Raw genomic sequence first — 15,000 nt, forward strand, 5'->3', positions numbered from 1 at the left:
ATGTGGTTACGATGCATCATGATGTGGTTACGATGCATCATGGTGTGGTTACGTTGCATCATGATGTGATTACGATGCATCATGATGTGGTCACGTTGCATCATGGTGTGGTTACGATGCATCATGATGTGGTTACGATGCATCATGATGTGGTTACGATGCATCATGATGTGGTTACGTTGCATCATGGTGTGGTTACGTTGCATCATGATGTGGTTACGATGCATCATGATGTGGTTACGATGCATCATGGTGTGGTAATGTTGCATCATGATGTGGTTACGTTGCATCATGATGTGGTTACGTTGCATCATGGTGTGGTTACGGCGTAACATGTCGTGATTATGGCGTGACATTGTATAAGTACGACGTAACAAGGCGTTACATGTTTCATCACGGTGAAACTTGCTTTGATTACGACGGAACATGGTATGAAGACGGTGTAACACGGCGTGTGAACGGTGTAACAAGGCATCAATTCGGTTCTCGTACCCGGTGTAACACGAGAAAATTACTCCCACGAGATTTTTACTCCGGAGTAAACATTTCGTACGAAAAAGTTACTCCCTTTACGAAAAAGGCACTCCCCCATTTCACGAGAAAATTACTCCCCAAGACAGGTGAGTTCCGAGTAAACATTTCGTACAAAAATGTTACTCCCCTGACGAATAAATAACGAATAAATTACTTCACCCAAACACAAGCAATTTAACTTCCCATGCCAGGTGTACGAAATTTTTACTCCCTTGTCCCCTTGTTAGTCTTGGTGGTGGAAGGGGTGGAAGGAGGGTAGCGCGACATTCGTGTGCGCGAGATCACTTATTGGCATTATCCCTTCGCCCGCATCCCATTTTTGCATACGATATTTTTACTGGAAGTAAAAAAAATGGGGAGTAAAAATTTCGTGGAGGGAGTAATTTTTTCGTGCCGTGTGGAGTTCTTTTCTCGTACGAAAAGTGTACTCGGAGTAAGAATTTCGTACGAAATATTTACTCCGGAGTAAATTTTTCGTGGAGTAAAAATTTCGTGTTACACCGGCGTCTGCGGCTTGCTGAGAAATTACAATGGAGCGTGACAAAGTACTGCTGATGGGGTCTATGTCGACCAAAAAAGTGGGATTCCCTGTAGGTGGAGTTCCTGTATGTGGATTCCCTGTATACAGGGAATACCACAGGGTAAAGTTCCTGTAGCGTTTCGCTGATATCGCTGAAAGTCGCGTGATGCTTAGCGACATCGGTAGAATTTGATGTTTTTCGATCTTTTTTTGTATTTCTTAGAAATTCGAGTATGGTTTGCAAGTTTTATTGAAAAATTCCACCCTGTGGGATTTCCTGGATACAGGGGAATCCCTCTACAGGAACTCCACCTACAGGGAATCCCACTCTTTTGGTCAACATAGACCCCATCAGCCAAAGTACTGGACACGAAAACCGGCGAAGCACGTCAACGGTGTGTCTGCCATTGTATTAGTTGGTACACGTTCAACCAGCGCTGCACAATACGAGGCAGCTCCGAGGATGGACTGGCGACTGTGAGCACTGTCTTAGCGAAACCACTGTCACTAAAAACACCCGAGAAACTCGACCTATCATTCGTCCCTCGTCTTAGAACTTTACAAAAACGCAGGAAGGCTTGTGAAAAAGTTCCACACTACTGCGATCTAATTCTGGTAGTATAGGGTATGGCGTCAGATTCGTCTCATACGCAGCGGAGAAAGAAAATATGACAAGCGAATATTTCGATGCGTTTTATTCGAGGAGGCGGTGACATCAACGCATCCAGTCAGTTGTAATTTTCGAGATATATAGCAAACCCCGCGCAGCTGACAAAACGCATTATGGCTTCTAACTCTTTTAGAAAACAGGTATTGAAGTTACGAAGGAAGCTTTTTTCCCAGAGGTTTACATTGGTAGTAGTGGTTTGTGTGATTACAATCAGTGCTTTGCTGTTCGAGCAAACACGATTTTCTCAACGAGCTGTGAATGAGAATATACCGATGCTCGGAACTAATGGTGGTGTGCTTGCAAATTCCTTCAGTGTACAGGTATTGAGAAATAGTGTTTTCTTGCGACATCTCTCATGTCCTTCTCATGACCTTAGCCGAAGTGTGTTTGCGGTGGGGGGAGCGTTGGGGGAGTCTGTATGTCGGTTTCTCTGTGTGTCTATGTGTGCATACGTATTTGTGTGCGTGTGTGTGAGTATGTGTGTATCTGTCTGCCTGTGCCTCTACGTGTGTGTGTGTGAGTGAGTGTGTGTGTGTGTGTGTGTGTGTGTGTGTGTGTGTGTGTGTTTGTGTGTGTATGTGTGTGTGTGTGTGTGTATAGAATTATTTTTTCCTCTATAGCTGTGTGTCGCCTGTCTGTCTGTCTGTCTTTCTGTTTCTCAATCTCTCTCTCTCTATTTCTCTCTCTCTCTCTCTCTCTCTCTCTCTCTCTCTCTCTCTCTCTCTCTCTCTCTCTCTCTTCGGTTGTATTGAGTATGCCACAACCCTCGTGAAAATAAACTTGGTTTGACTTGATTTGATCTCTCTCGTAAACCGAATTTCAGTCAGCCATTCTCTCTCCCCATTTCTGGACAGAAGACAGAAGTCACGGAGGTGGTGGAGGTGTTCCCAGGTGACCCGCTCTACCAAGAGGGGTGGCCAGGTGTGGAGAGCAACCACAGTCTTCCAGGCCAGGTAAGCCATTGTTACACCTGGCAGGTAGGTCAATGTTACACCTGATACTTCGTTTACTCGTCTCCGTGTGTGGCAGAGGGAGGGGGGGGAGGATGTATGGTGGGTGTGCGTACGTGTCAGAGAGAGATAGAAAAAGAGAGATATAGCTCGAAGCTCAAAAGAGAGAGAGAGAGAGAGAGAGAGAGAGAGAGAGAGAGAGCGTGTGTATGTGCATGTGTGTGTATGTGTGTTTGTGTGTGTGTGGGTTTGGTTTGTGTGTATGTGTGTGTGTGTGTCTGTCTGTCTGTCTGTCTGTCTGTGTCTGTCTGTGTGTGTAAGTGAGTCTGTCTGTCTGTCTGTCTGTCATGCACACAAAATTAACCCGTGTCCGGCCAGGCCTGTATTGGAACAAGTGGCCCGTGATGTACAAGATGATCCTCGGTCACTGAGAGAAAGACATCTTCAATGGAAACACTACAAGACTGTTTGATGTTTCCACAGCTACCTTCAACACTTCACTACGTGTGGTGCGGCGACAAAACATTCCGCTTCCAGCATTACCTGGGTGTTCTGAGCGCTGTCAGGATTCTGCAGCCCTCCAAGATCCTCTTCCACTCTACACATTTTCCCGACACGTCTGGAGACGGCTACCACACCTGGTTTCTTGTAGGTCAAACCAACACACCTGGGAACCACTTTTTTTTTTATTCACTGTTGTAACAAAATTCCTTGTAAATGTGTTTGACTTACAATGGACATCGACATTTTGATGGAAATCCCTGTTTTGCACTTGGAGTATTCTCAAATAAACTTGGTGTAATTTCAAACAAACATTAGCGTGCTCCACACAGCATTTGAACATCCATGATTCAAACATGCTTCACACGCGTCCGTCGCACCGTTGATTAAGTTTACCAATACATTTAAAACAAATGCATCTTTCAATGTTTACTGACTAAAACTGTGATCATGTATCAAAATACTGGATCGGATTCGGGATGCTCTTGTGAAGAAAAGTAGTCTAGGATTTTTTTTTTTTTTTTTCACTGACCGTACTGATTCTAGAGAATCATGCTTACAAAATACGGCGAAATCGTATGGGTTCCCATGTCTGAACATACGTTCGTGTGAGGCAATGAGTATTCAACACACGTTTTGGGGTCATACTTTAAACTCGAGAAAAAGTAAGTGAAGGAGGAAGAGAAAAAAAACACCATTATTGGTTGGTAATTTCTGTTGTTGCTTTTTATATTTTCAATGCATTCATCTAGGTAGTGATGATCACAAATTAAGTTCAACTTGTTTTTTTCTATAAATAAATGAAAGTAATCGTCACCGTTTTTGCTACAATAATGTTAGTGTAATAATAATAATAATAATAAATAACTTTTCTATAGCGCGAGTCCCATCAATTGGCTCCAGGCGCTTTACGAATTCATTATGGAATAAACTAGCACAAATCAACAAGCATACAAAGCATACATTTAACTGAGACATAACACCAAGATCCCAAGCACTAAGCAAAACTTAGCGTACAATGTTAAAAGTACACACACACACACACACACACACACACACACACACACACACACACGCACGCGCACAAAGATACCATTGACAAATAGACCATAAAGCACATGCAGGGTAGAGAGTTCCAAAACAGAATAGAGTTGTGGAGAGTCTACTCAGGATAAGCAAAGGCTTTACGAAACAGGTATGTTTTGAGTTGTGTTTTGAAGGAGGAAAGGCTGCTGGAGTCACGGATAGAACTTGGAAGCGAGTTCCAGACGGTCGGAATCTGGTACCTAAAGGTTCTTTCACCGAAGGTCTTGGTCCTGGTTTTGGGGATGCGAAGGAGTTTTTCAGAGGAGGATCTGAGAGAACGGGATGGCTCGTAGATACTGAGGGAATGGGACAAATAGGGGGGAAGTGATTTCTCAAAACAGCGGTACCCTAACAGAGCCAGCTTGTACTCGATTCTATACTTCATAGGAAGCCAGTGAAGGGTGGTAAGTAGGGGAGTGACATGGTCTTTCTTAGACTTCTGCAGAATGAGCCTTGCAGCACTGTTCTGGACTCTCTGTAAGCGATCAAGTTCTTCAGTGGGGAGGCCGGCAAGCAATGAGTTGCAGTAGTCAAGTCGACTCAGGATCAAAGAGGAGACAAGTTGAACAGTGGCTTGGAGTGTCAGGAATGATCTGACAGAGGAAATCTTGCGCAACTCAAATCTATCCTCTCCCCGACTCCTATCGCTGAATATACTGTGAACACATTGCCCATAGTGTTATAATACTACATCAGCTAGTCTGTACACATGTGCATATATAGGGGCCTACTCTCTCAAAATGTCAACTCTGTAGTCCCGTTTCGATGTCATCGTGGAATTTTGGCATAACTCGATTCTAGGCGATTTTGATGTTTTCGAGCTTTAAAACTAAGTAGGCTTAAATCATTCTCCTTGAAACATATATTCTCATATGGTCTATATCATATTGCTTGTAAGAGCACGTTTATAAGCTTTGCTTGTTGTGCTCCATTTACTAATTGATTGTATGCGGCATTGTTGTATGTAATCATTTTGCTGAATAAAATTGTTTAAACCATATATTCTCCCAAATACGATTTACATTCAATGCATGATTTATAATTCTGTTATCTTTCCATACATACCAGGAACGCATATTACAAACACTATTTCATAATAAAAAATAAAGCGTTGTCCTGAAAAGACGTTTAAAACAAGTTACGCAAAATTCCACGACGACGTTGATTTGTCGTTTGCTTTCACGCTAGTTTTTCGCCTTTCTCCTTCAGAATCTACAAGAAGCATTGCCGAACCTGGTACTGCGAAAGCTGAGTGTGAGCACTCCCTGTACGTCGGAGAAACTTTTCGACTTCGTCATCGACAACTTCTTCTCCCAAGATGGCGGCATCTTCATCGGTGAGAGCGTCATTCTCACGCGTAGCCCACGTGACCTCGATGACGTCAGTGTCGTCTGGTCTGCTTCCGGCATCTCTTCTGCCGCTACAAATGGTGTCATGATTGTCAAGAAGAGGATTGATGGAAACATTTTAAAGCGACTTGTGGAGCGTAGCAAAAGGTTGGTATAATAAATGGTAACATTAAAGCTTAGCGTTTCAAATTTAAGAATCAGAAAAAAGACGAGTTGGTTTATGGAACGTTTAATGAAATACAATACAAAACATTGATTTTATCGTCCCAAATTCAGTGAAGGCATTGCGAGGTAAGCCTACCAATGTTTACAGACGAAGATAGCCGTGGTATTTTGTTCTAACTGAGATGAAATCGTGACAAAAAGCGACTAATGTGACTTGGTAATGGGATTGATTCCATGAACCTCATGTTCATGCTCATGTACATGTTCATGTTTATGTTCATGCTCATGTTCAAAAAAAAAAAATCCCTGCGCTTAGAATTGTACCCACGGAATACGCGCGATGTAAGCCTCATATTGATTGATTGATTGATGTTCAAAGGACATAACCACGTGATCTACTGTTGACGTAGAGGGTGAATTTGGAACACCACGTTATCATGGCTTGAAATCGTAGAAAAATGCTTGTCTAGTGTTCAATTTTATATGCCTGGTTCTAGTGTTCAATTTTATATGCCTGGTTCTAGTGTTCAATTTTATATGCCTGGTTCGATGTCATATTCTTTCTTTCTTTCTTTCTTTCAATTTTGTCGATTTTTCCATCATCCAAGTAATACGAATTTTGTGTATTGTGTCTTCAAATTTCTCGTCTGTCAAAATCTAGGTTTTCTAAGCACAAAACAAGTCGCGTAAGGCGAAATTACTACATTTAGTCAAGCTGTGGAACTCACAGAATGAAACTGAACGTAGTCCGCCGCTAGTGCAAAAGGCAGTGAAAGTGACGAGCCTGTTTGGCGCGGCAGCGGTTGCGCTGTGCTTCATAGCACGCTTTACTGTACCTCTCTTCGTTTTAACTTTCTGAGCGTGTTTTTAATGCAAACATATCATATCTATATGTTTTTTGGAATCAGGAACCGACAAGAAATAAGATGAAATAGTTTTTGAAACGATTTCGGAAATTTAATTTTAATCATAATTTTTATATTTTTAATTTTCAGAGCTTGTTTTTAATCCAAATATAACATATTTATATGTTTTTGGAATCAGAAAATGATGAAGAATACGTTGAACGTAAATTTGGATCGTTTTATAAAAAGAATATTTTTTTACAATTTTCAGATTTTTAATGACCAAAGTCATTAATTAGTTTTTAAGCCATCAAACTGAAATGCAATACCGAAGTCCGGCCTTTGTCGAAGATTGCTTGGCCAAAATTTCAATCAATTTGATTGAAAAATGAGGGTGTGACAGTGCCGCCTCAACTTTTACAAAAAGCCGGATATGACGTCATCAAAGACATTTATCACACACAAAAAAACGTCCGGGGATATCATTTTCAGGAACTCTCATGTCAAATTTCATAAAGATCGGTCCAGTAGTTTAGTCTGAATCGCTCTACACACACACACACACACACACACACACACACACACACACACACACACACACACACACACACACACACACACACACACACACACACACACACACACACACACACACACACATACACCACGACCCTCGTCTCGATTCCCCCTCTATGTTACCAGAAAGGTATGTTATTGGAACGTTATATCTATAACAAAACAAAACTTCTATTTAGTTTTGAATGTTTGTTTTCAAAAAGCTTTGCTTGTTGCACAGTCTCTGCAGCTTTACATAATTATACCTGTGCGTGACTGGGTCTTGGTTCGGGTAAAGACGATGAATAACATTAAGTGTCCCAGGTGAACACAGATCTGCTAGTGCCTTATTCCCCTTCGTGTGTACACACATACCCAAGACTAAGTGCGCACAGAAAAGATCCTGTAATCCATGTCCGAGTTCGGTGGGTTATAGAAACACGAAAATACCAAGCATACATCCTCCGAAAGCGGTCATACACGTAAAACCCCACTCGTGCAAAAAAAGCACGAGTGTACGTGGGAGTTTCAGCCCATGAACGCAGAAGAAGAAGAAGAAGAAGAAGAAGAAGAAGAAGAAGAAGAAGAAGAAGAAGAAGAAGAAGAAGAAGAAGAAGAAGAAGAAGAAGAAGAAGAAGAAGAAGAAGAAGTCACATCAACTACTAAGCTATCAGTACCGTCTTTCTTTTCAGGAAATGCACGAGTGCAGACGAGTACAACAGCAAGCGGTCAGAGTGGGACTGTATCACCGTGGAGTCGAACCTCTACCCCCGTGATGTGTGGGCCACACTCACACCGTTTGCCGAGCTCGCCAGGTGGCTGTACTACGGACGTCGGGCGCCATTCCTTGTTCCAAGGTCTCAAGTAGGTACACAAAAATTAAGATGCGTAAGTGGACAGTTCGAGACGCGAATGGCTGAGAGAGTGAGAAAGAGAGGATTGATGATGATAAATGTTGTTTAACGCCCTCACGGTTAAACCATTCGGGGCATGTTCCCGGGCAGAGGATTGGTGATGATAAATGTTGTTTAACGCCCTCACGGTTAAACCATTAGGGGCATGTTCCCGGCCAGAGGATTGGTGATGATAAATGTTGTTTAACGCCCTCACGGTTAAACCATTAGGGGCATGTTCCCGGGCAGAGGATTGGTGATGATAAATGTTGTTTAACGCCCTCACGGTTAAACCATTAGGGGCATGTTCCCGGGCAGAGGATTGGTGATGATAAATGTTGTTTAATGCCCTCACGGTTAAACCATTAGGGGCATGTTCCCGGGCAGAGGATTGGTGATAATAAATGTTGTTTAACGCCCTCACGGTTAAACCATTAGGGGCATGTTCCCGGCCAGAGGATTGGTGATGATAAATGTTGTTTAATGCCCTCACGGTTAAACCATTAGGGGCATGTTCCCGGGCAGAGGATTGGTGATAATAAATGTTGTTTAACGCCCTCACGGTTGAACCATTAGGGGCATGTTCCCGGCCAGAGGATTGGTGATGATAAATGTTGTTTAATGCCCTCACGGTTAAACCATTAGGGGCATGTTCCCGGGCAGAGGATTGATTTGATGCTCATGCTTTTAAAGGCACACTCCTTCCCGTGTGAACAGCTCGGATCATCACAGATCATCACAGATCACAGATCACAGATCATCACAGATCATCACAGATCATCACAGATCACAGATCATCACAGATCACCACAGATCACAGATCTCCACAGATCACAGATCATCACAGATCACAGATCATCACAGATCACAGATCCTCACAGATCTCAGATCATCACAGATCACAGATCATCACAGATCACAGATCATCACAGATCACAGATCATCACAGATCTCAGATCCTCACAGATCTCAGATCATCACAGATCACAGATCATCACAGATCACAGATCATCACAGATCACAGATCATCACAGATCATCACAGATCATCACAGATGCTTTCACACGAGGTAAGAACCTACCTCCACTTTGTCACATCCCAAAAATCAACGCCCTGACGTGGGTTCAAGTGCTGGAATGAGTTTATGATGACTTAAAAACAACAACATTAAAGCCACTCGAGCGTCTTTTGCGAAATTAACTCATTTAAAAAAAGCGATCGTCTTATTCCATCTGAGACGTTGAAGACGGTCCTCAGTGGAGCCGGAAGTCGGTCTTTTTGTCAAAAACTCAGCGCTAAAGCTTCGTGCGGCCAGCTACGTGAAGTATACTTCGCGTAGTCACCTTCGCTCAATTAAAGACGGGCTGGAACCGAACTCGGGAATGAGTGTGCCTTTTAACTGGACTGGGTGGCCGAGTGGTAACGCACTTGCGCTCGGAAGCGAGAGGTTGCGAGTTCGACCCTGGGTCAGGGCGTTAGCAATTTTCTCCCCCTCCCTTTCATAACCTAGGTGGTGGGTTCAAGTGCTAGTCTTTCGGATGAGACGAAAAACCGAGGTCCCTTCGTGTACACTACATTGGGGTGTGCACGTTAAAGATCCCACGATTGACAAAAGGGTCTTTCCTGGCAAAATTGTATAGGCATAGATAAAAAATGTCCACCAAAATACCCGTGTGACTTGGAATAATAGGCCGTGAAAAATAGGATATGCGCCGAAATGGCTGCGATCTGCTGGTCGATGTGAATGCGTGATGTATTGTGTAAAAAATTCCATCTCACACGGCATAAATAGATCCCTGCGCCTTGAGTCCGAGTCTGGAGATACGCGCGCGATATAAGACTTCATATAATAATTAACTTAACTAACAAGAAGATAGAGCGATCGAGAAAGAGAGATCAGTGGGAGGGGGGGGGGGTGTCGTGTGCGTATCAGACTCTGTCTGCTTGTCTGTCTGTCCTTCTGTCCGCTTGTCCATGGTACACGTATCAAGGGGGCCCGGTAGCTCAGTTGGTAGAGCACTGGACTTGTGATCGAAAGGTCGCAGGTTCGAATTCGGGCCGGGACGGACACGGGTCAACTTTATGTGCAGACCCAGAGACGGAAGCCATGTCCCACCCCCGTGTCATCACAATGGCACGTAAAAGACCTTGGTCATTCTGCCATAAGTGCAGGTGGCTGAATACACCTAAACACGCAGACACCTGGGTAGCGCGACTCCGTTGCTGCTAGCTTTCCACTGGGAGGAAGCGACCCGAATTTCCCAGCGATGGGACAATAAAGTAATGAAAATGAAAATGAAAATGAAATGAAATGAAGTTGTTGTATTTCTTTCAGACGGAAGTCATACCGCGCATTGCTCACTGCATTTGGCTGGCGTCCGATAAAAAGATGTTCTCACAGCTGCAGTTGACCCACTTTATAAGCGTTCTCAGCGCCCTCTATGTGGGAGGGTTCCGCCATGTTTATGTGCACGGCGACAGAGAACCTGGGGGTGTTCTCTGGGAAGATCTGAGAACAGAGGACGTCACTTTCGTCAAGACCGAGAAGCCTGAGACGGTGTTCCAAACACACGTCAACAGAGTCCCTGAACACATCAGTGACATCCTCAGGTAGGAGAGAGGGTGAAAGGGGAACACAGGGGTGGGGGGGGGGGAGAAGAGTGTGCAGAAAGAGACAGACAAACAGACAGACAAAGAGAGTGTGTGTGCTGAATTGTGTGTGTATGTGGGGGGGGGCATTTTTATTTTGTAATTTGCAGGACCAGCATTGAAGCAATTTAAGCTTATTTTTCTCCACTAAGTTTTTCAAAAATGGGCCATTGTAAACTTTTCAAAGGACAAACGTTGTGCCTATTGCGCCAATTTAAGCTTCTTAAGTCTCCACTAAAGTTTCCAAAATGTTTCATTGTAAACTATTCACCGGACACACGGTGTGTTCATATTTTGCGCCGATTTCTCCTGACATTTTTCACTGTAGAATTTTCACAGGACCAACATTCTGATGTTGGCGTTTGTTATCACATGACCATGGCAACATGGAAGCGATTTAACCCTTTATCGCTTGTGACCACAGGACCAACATTCTGTTCAAATATGGCGGCGATTTAACCCTTTATCGCTTGTGACCACAGGACCAACATTCTGTTCAAATATGGCGGCGATTTAACCCTTTATCGCTTATGACCACAGGACCAACATTCTGTTCAAATATGGCGGCGATTTAACCCTTTATCGCTTATGACCACAGGACCAACATTCTGTTCAAATATGGCGGCGCCTACATGGACCTGGACGTGATCTGGACTAGCCGGGTACCCGGGTGGCTGCTGAGCTACCCGACAGTGGTCAGCTTGGAGTGGGTACGGCAGGGGGACTGGCCGGAGACCTTCAACATGGGGGTACTCATGGCACAGCAGAGGGCCCCGTGGTTCAAGAAGTTCGTCCCCACCCTGAGAGATTATCGCGACAGCAGCTGGGGCCGAAACGCCATCATGATGCCCTACAGAGCGTACGAGCGGCAGCCTGACTCGCTCTATGTGGACAGGTATTTACAGGTATGTAGGAGGTATTTGCAGGTATGTATTGGAGGTAGTTACAGGTATGCGGAAGGTATCACAATGTGTTTGGGTTTGGAATCAAAAAACAAGAAAGGTAGGTTGTTGGAACGTTTGTTATTGACAAAACAATACATTCACAGATATTTCGACCCAACGGTCTTTTAAGTGAACAGACAAACAAATAGTCACACAAAACTTATCTTGATAGAATCAGTTTACGCCCACTCGTCAGGAAGCCGAGCGAATGAATCTTTCATTTTAAAATTTTAAAAAGTTTGGGTTTTTGTTTTGATTTCCTCGTTGTACATTGACAAATATCTACTTGCATGTGGAAGGTATCACAATGTGTGTGTTTGTGGGTTTTTTATATCTTCATTTTACGTTGGCAGTTATTTACAGGTGAGTCACAGAATTTTTGCACCATTTTGTTGCGTCAGAATGGTTCCCTTTAGAACCTATGACGGGCGCATTGGCGTGGTGGTAAGACGTCGGCCTCCTAATCGGGAGGTCGTGAGTTCGAATCCCGGTCGCTGCCGCCTGGTGGGTTAAGAGTGGAGATTTTTCCGTTCTCCCAGGTCAACTTATGTGCAGACCTGCTAGTGACTTAACCCCCTTCGTGTGTACACGCAAGCACAAGATCAAGTGCGCACGGAAAAGATCCTGTAATCCATGTCAGAGTTCGGTGGGTTATAGAAACACGAAAATACCCAGCATGCCTCCCCCAAAATAGGCGTATGCTGCCTGATTGGCGGGGTAAACACGGCCATACACGTAAACATCCACTCGTGTTAAAAACATGAGTAAACGTGGGAGTCTAAGCCCATGAACGAAGAAGAAGAAGAACAAGAAGAACAAGAACAAGAACAAGAAGAAGAACAAGAAGAACAAGAACAAGAACAAGAAGAAGAACAAGAACAAGAAGAAGAACAAGAACAAGAACAAGAACAAGAAGAAGAACAAGAACAAGAAGAACAAGAACAAGAACAAGAAGAACCTACGAGCGGCAGCCTGACTCACGGCGGTACGACGGAGGTATCACAATGTGTGTGGGTTGTTTTTTCGGATCTCATCCGTGTAAGTTGACAGGTATTAACAGGTGCGTTGACTTTTTGCACACTTTTGTGACAAAATGTCCAGACAGATGAAGAAGAACAAAAACGCCATACAGTATTATAGCTATCGGTAAGTGTCAAGTTCAAGTTCAAGTTTTTATTAGTCCATAACCCCTGGGGGCATTTTGAACAATGAATACAATCAATACAATCATAATAATATTATATACTAATATAGTAAATAAAATAAAAATTAAAATTAAAACAATTATGAAAAACTGTTACAAATTCTATTAATAAAGTCCAAAATATTCTTTAGCAATTTCTTTTTCTTAGTAGCAAACAACATTTTAAATTTAAGTGCATTAGGTTTTTTCCAATAGTAAGGTGGTAACAACTCAGCTCTTTCTTCTTTGAAAAAATCACAGACAAATAAATAATGGAATTCATTACCTATGTCTTGTGATACACATTTGGTGCAAGTTCTTTCTGACCTTGGGTTGTTAAGATAACGTTCCTTCTGTACAGGCAAATTGTTATTTAATGTTCTAAACTTCATCATTGAAACACATTGCTGATATGGCAGGTGTGTGACATAGTCTTCACATACAAAAATATCTTTAAACATTCGATGATTCGATGATTCCAAAACATATTTTTTGTTCCAACTTCTGTAAACCATTTATGGATATACTGGTCATACAAGCTTCTTGTTACTTTCTTTTTAAACCATGCGCTTGAGTATTGAACATTTTCTTGAAAAGTTCAAAGGCCAGAGAGACCAATTTCATTTAAGGTTTTTTCAATAAAACATAAATAATTAGATTCAATCATCTTGTTGATATACAATTTATAAGTAAAGCAATACACGATACTTGTAAAACATTTTTTATGAATAGGACTAATTCTACATTTCATATTAACATCTAGTGGATATCTTCCAATTTCACCAAATATCATAGCATTTGGGGTTGATTTTTTTAGTTTGAAAACAATTTTATAAAAACGCAATTGGAGTTTAGTAGCAAGTTCACAGGAACCAAAACCCCATACCTCACATCCGTATAGTAAAATTGGAGCAATCATTTTATCGAACAGGTCAACTTGTATGTCCACAGGCTGTGACAATTGTCTACAAGTACGCAAAAGAACAAACATTGCCCTTGAGGCACGATTATATAGATTCTTCTGTGCGACTGAAAATGTATTATTATATAGTCCAGGTATGGGTAAGCAGTCGTAGGCCATTCTGATAATCATCGGTCCACGCTATCGCTCAGGTCTCTCTGACAGGATGAATAATTACTACAAGCATTAAAGGGAAATCTATCAAAACAAGAATACAGAGTTATCTCCCATATGTTTTTCGCTAATGTTTCTGATAACAGACGAAAGACGAACGTGATTGTAGAATGGCCGACTTCGACAGTGATCTCCGTTATGTTCTTCACAGTTATGATAAAGACATCGTTCTAAGGTCAAAACAAGTCGACATTTTGAGACTGCTGTGGGAAGGAGACCGTGATATTGTTGCATCACTCCCAACTGGTTAGGGAAAAAGTCGTCCGCTCCGTAGCCATTTTGTTATGATCACGTGACAAAGTTGGTTATCACTCGTGACACTTTTGCCATATTTATCCGCGAATGATAGCTCGCTTGACACATAACAATTCCTTTCTAAATTTAACAAGTCGCGTAAGGCGAAATTACTACATTTAGTCAAGCTGTGGAACTCACAGAATGAAATTGAACGTAGTCCGCCGCTAGTGCAAAAAATGATGAAGAATTAGATGAACGTAAATTTGGATCGTTTCATAATTTCTTTTTTTTTTTTTACAATTTTCAGATTTTTAATGACCAAAGTCATTAATTAATTTTTAAGCCACCAAGCTGAAATGCAATACCGAAGTCCGGCCTTCGTCGAAGATTGCTTGGCCAACATTTCAATCAATTTGATTGAAAAATGAGGGTGTGACAGTGCCGCCTCAACTTTTACAAAACGCCGGATATGACGTCATCAAAGACATTTATTGAAAAAAAGAACAGAATGTCCGGGGATATCATACCCAGGAACTCTCATGTCAAATTTCATAAAGATCGGTCCAGTAGTTTACTCTGAATCGCTCTACACACACACACGCACACACACGCACACACACACACACACACACACACACACACACACACACTCTCACACACACACACACACACACACACACACACACACACACACACACACACACACACACACATACACCACGACCCTCGTCTCGATTCCCCCTCTATGTTAAAACATTTAGTCAAAACTTGACTAAATGTAAAA

General features: G+C 42.5%; 2 protein-coding genes across 5 annotated transcripts in view; one reads left to right on the forward strand and one right to left on the reverse strand.

The window, feature by feature from the left end:
• LOC138948032 (leucine zipper protein 4-like) overlaps window positions 1-335 on the reverse strand; it is a 558-nt gene extending 223 nt beyond the window's left edge. Inside the window, exon 1 of the mRNA XM_070319560.1 lies at window positions 1-335. This exon is cut by the window's left edge and continues 223 nt beyond it. Within this exon, the coding sequence (XP_070175661.1) occupies window positions 1-335 (335 nt within the window).
• A 1,158-nt stretch (window positions 336-1,493) lies between these two features.
• The window catches only part of LOC138949389 (uncharacterized), a 14,107-nt gene continuing 600 nt past the window's right edge, over window positions 1,494-15,000 (forward strand). Inside the window, exons 1-7 of one of the 4 annotated variants that reach the window (XM_070321197.1) lie at window positions 1,494-2,044; window positions 2,579-2,677; window positions 3,158-3,322; window positions 5,471-5,757; window positions 7,868-8,039; window positions 10,404-10,678; window positions 11,316-11,622. In XM_070321197.1, the coding sequence (XP_070177298.1) occupies window positions 1,838-2,044; window positions 2,579-2,677; window positions 3,158-3,322; window positions 5,471-5,757; window positions 7,868-8,039; window positions 10,404-10,678; window positions 11,316-11,622 (1,512 nt within the window). In that variant the 5' untranslated portion in view covers window positions 1,494-1,837. The remainder of the gene's footprint in view (window positions 2,045-2,578; window positions 2,678-3,157; window positions 3,323-5,470; window positions 5,758-7,867; window positions 8,040-10,403; window positions 10,679-11,315; window positions 11,623-15,000) is intronic. The other 3 variants (XM_070321198.1, XM_070321199.1, XM_070321200.1) reach the window with 3 other exon arrangements.

The sequence above is a fragment of the Littorina saxatilis genome, linkage group LG15, assembly GCF_037325665.1.
Source record: "Littorina saxatilis isolate snail1 linkage group LG15, US_GU_Lsax_2.0, whole genome shotgun sequence".
In the NCBI taxonomy this organism is placed as follows: domain Eukaryota; kingdom Metazoa; phylum Mollusca; class Gastropoda; order Littorinimorpha; family Littorinidae; genus Littorina; species Littorina saxatilis.